The sequence below is a fragment of the Drosophila kikkawai genome, chromosome 2L (assembly GCF_030179895.1).
Source record: "Drosophila kikkawai strain 14028-0561.14 chromosome 2L, DkikHiC1v2, whole genome shotgun sequence".
Lineage (NCBI taxonomy): Eukaryota > Metazoa > Arthropoda > Insecta > Diptera > Drosophilidae > Drosophila > Drosophila kikkawai.
This window is the reverse complement of record NC_091728.1, coordinates 6,303,696-6,305,935: the sequence shown is the minus strand read 5'-3', so window position 1 is coordinate 6,305,935 and position 2,240 is coordinate 6,303,696. Positions and strand designations below refer to the sequence as shown.

The window sequence follows — 2,240 nt, the reverse complement described above, 5'->3', positions numbered from 1 at the left end:
ATTTGTTCTATTGTTTTGATTATGATTTACAATGCCCAATGCGCCGCTTTTGTTGCTTTGCTGAATGAGCCTGCGGTTTGTGTAGCGTTGTGTGCGTGTCCGTGGGTGTGAGTGTGTGTGTGTGTGTGCGTGAATTTATGTTGAACAAAGCATAATACATTTGCATACAGTGTGAATGAGCGCGAGAGAGGTGTGGGGGTGTGTGGTTTTTGGGCCACACAATAAATTTCATTTAAGCACGGCACAAATCTTTTCCACTTTCCGAATGGTCTTTTGTGCTCTTGTTGCATTTTTTGGTTTTGGTTTGTTCGCTCACAAAAAGAGCTATTAACGCTCATTAGATTTTTTGAATGAGTTTTAAATTCCCCTGAGGTTGAAAAATCTCACACGTTTACTATATTTATGATGAAGATTTTTAAATTGACATGAAATTGAACATTTAAGTGTATGATATAGTGATTTTTTTAATCTCTATCGTTATGTATTTCCAAGATTTACTATGATTAAGGAGTATTTCCTTAAGCACTTGAGCACTTGCATAATTATAATAGCTAAAGTCATGTCACTTGATACATTTAATTTCACAAGTATGGGTTCCGTTAACAATAACGCAAACGTTAAAAACATAATAATTTAGCCATGCCTACACTCTCACATTCTCTGTTTCAGATATGGTTGTGGTTACTCCTCCCGATTGCCCGAAGTGCCAGCGCCAACGAGATCCTTGTCGGGAAAGAAGTGAGCCTCCAGTTGCTTGACTCCTTCGGGAGTGCTCAGATCGAAGGCAAACTTCAGATATTTATCGAAATAAGTCTTGGTGCGATCGCTCTGGTGACGCGAATGGCGATGGCTGGCATGGGGTGTTTTATCAGCTCCCTTGGGCTGGGGTTCCTTAATAGGTTTGGCTTCCTTGGGGTCCCTATATACTTTAGAGTTCTTCAAATCCTTCAACTCTGTTTGCTCCCTGACTGTCCTGCTCTCCTTGGGTGTCAGTTTCTGGACAGCCGAATTGGTCGCTGCGGATCGAGTGGTCTTTTGTGGTGGTGGAGTATACGGTTGTTCTCTGTGATACTTCTGTCCCGGTATGGCAACTAGTCCCCCTCCTCCGGCTGCTCGGGTCTGGGTCTTGGAGGGACTTACCATCTGGCATATACCTAAGCGGTGCAGATCGTTAACATTAATTTTAGTTGCTGCATCCGGAACAATAGGGCTTGAGACTTTGGCCCGACGCACGGTCTGAACATCGCGGGTGCTAGTCATCTTTGGCACCTTATCCTTGGGCGGTTCAGTGTCTGTGACCTGTAGAGTCCTGGATGGATACACCATGCGAGAGGACTTTGATTTGCGAGTCACTACTGTTGCATTGTGGGCCATTGTGTTCTGGAATGGCAGCACTCTAACCGAGGGGCCCACGATCACCAGGAGCAAATGGTAAATTTAAACGAAAACTGCAACAAACAAATAAAATGATGTTGACTATAAACTTGAATGTGTATATAAATATGGCGGGAAATTAGATTTTTTTGTTTTTCAAAATTTGATGCAAGCCACAAAGGCACTGGGGTGAAAAGTTGTTGAAAATTAAATAAACTTTAGGTTCTGAAACTCATTGGGGTATGTACGTATGTAAATATATTCTAGAAACTTGAACAATTTAAGAGAACTCTAATAAAAATATTCTACCCAAATACTCTTGGAAAAACGGTCTATAATCCTCTGGGTATAAATTTATTTTCTCTTTTTTACGCCACGACAAAAAGTCAAAGCTTAAAATGCGAGTAATTTAGCAAAGAGAGATGGAGAGATAAAATAAAAAGACTTTGGGGGAAAAGACACTCTTTTTGTTGGATTACTTTTCTTTTTTTGTTTTTGGGCAGCTGATAAAACGAAAGAAACGACAGAAAAAAAAAAACAATTAATTCCGGATAAACACATTTTATAATTAAAAAATTCCTTAGCCTTTTTTCTGGTGCCCCTCCACCGCTCTCTATTTTGCTTTTCCACACAAAACAAAGCCGGCGGGATAAAGTGAAAGAGCTAAAGAAATTAGGTGGAAGGAGAGGAAAGATGGTGACGAGAAATGAGCTTAGAGAACTGACAGCGCAGAAGGAGAGGGTATCAGCGGAAAAAGAAATGCAACACATGGCGTATACGCAATGTTCCTTTGATTTCCACACTCGCAGCCAAGACCAAAAATTTAATCATCTTTCCTGGGGTAAAAGGAAACCCACTAAGCTGAT

The 2,240-nt window shown here is 40.8% G+C and overlaps 1 protein-coding gene across 1 annotated transcript; it reads right to left on the bottom strand.

The window, feature by feature from the left end:
- Window positions 1-428: 428 nt before the first annotated feature.
- Window positions 429-1,557, bottom strand: LOC108074517 (uncharacterized). The gene has a single exon (XM_017166595.3). The coding sequence runs from the start codon at window positions 1,372-1,374 to the stop codon at window positions 682-684; it is 693 nt and encodes a 230-aa protein (XP_017022084.1). The 5' UTR covers window positions 1,375-1,557; the 3' UTR covers window positions 429-681.
- Window positions 1,558-2,240: the final 683 nt, after the last annotated feature.

What these genes read in the sequence shown, in the direction of transcription:
- LOC108074517 (XM_017166595.3), bottom strand. Translation starts at nt 1,374, where the DNA reads ATGGCCCACAATGCAACAGTAGTGACTCGCAAATCAAAGTCCTCTCGC.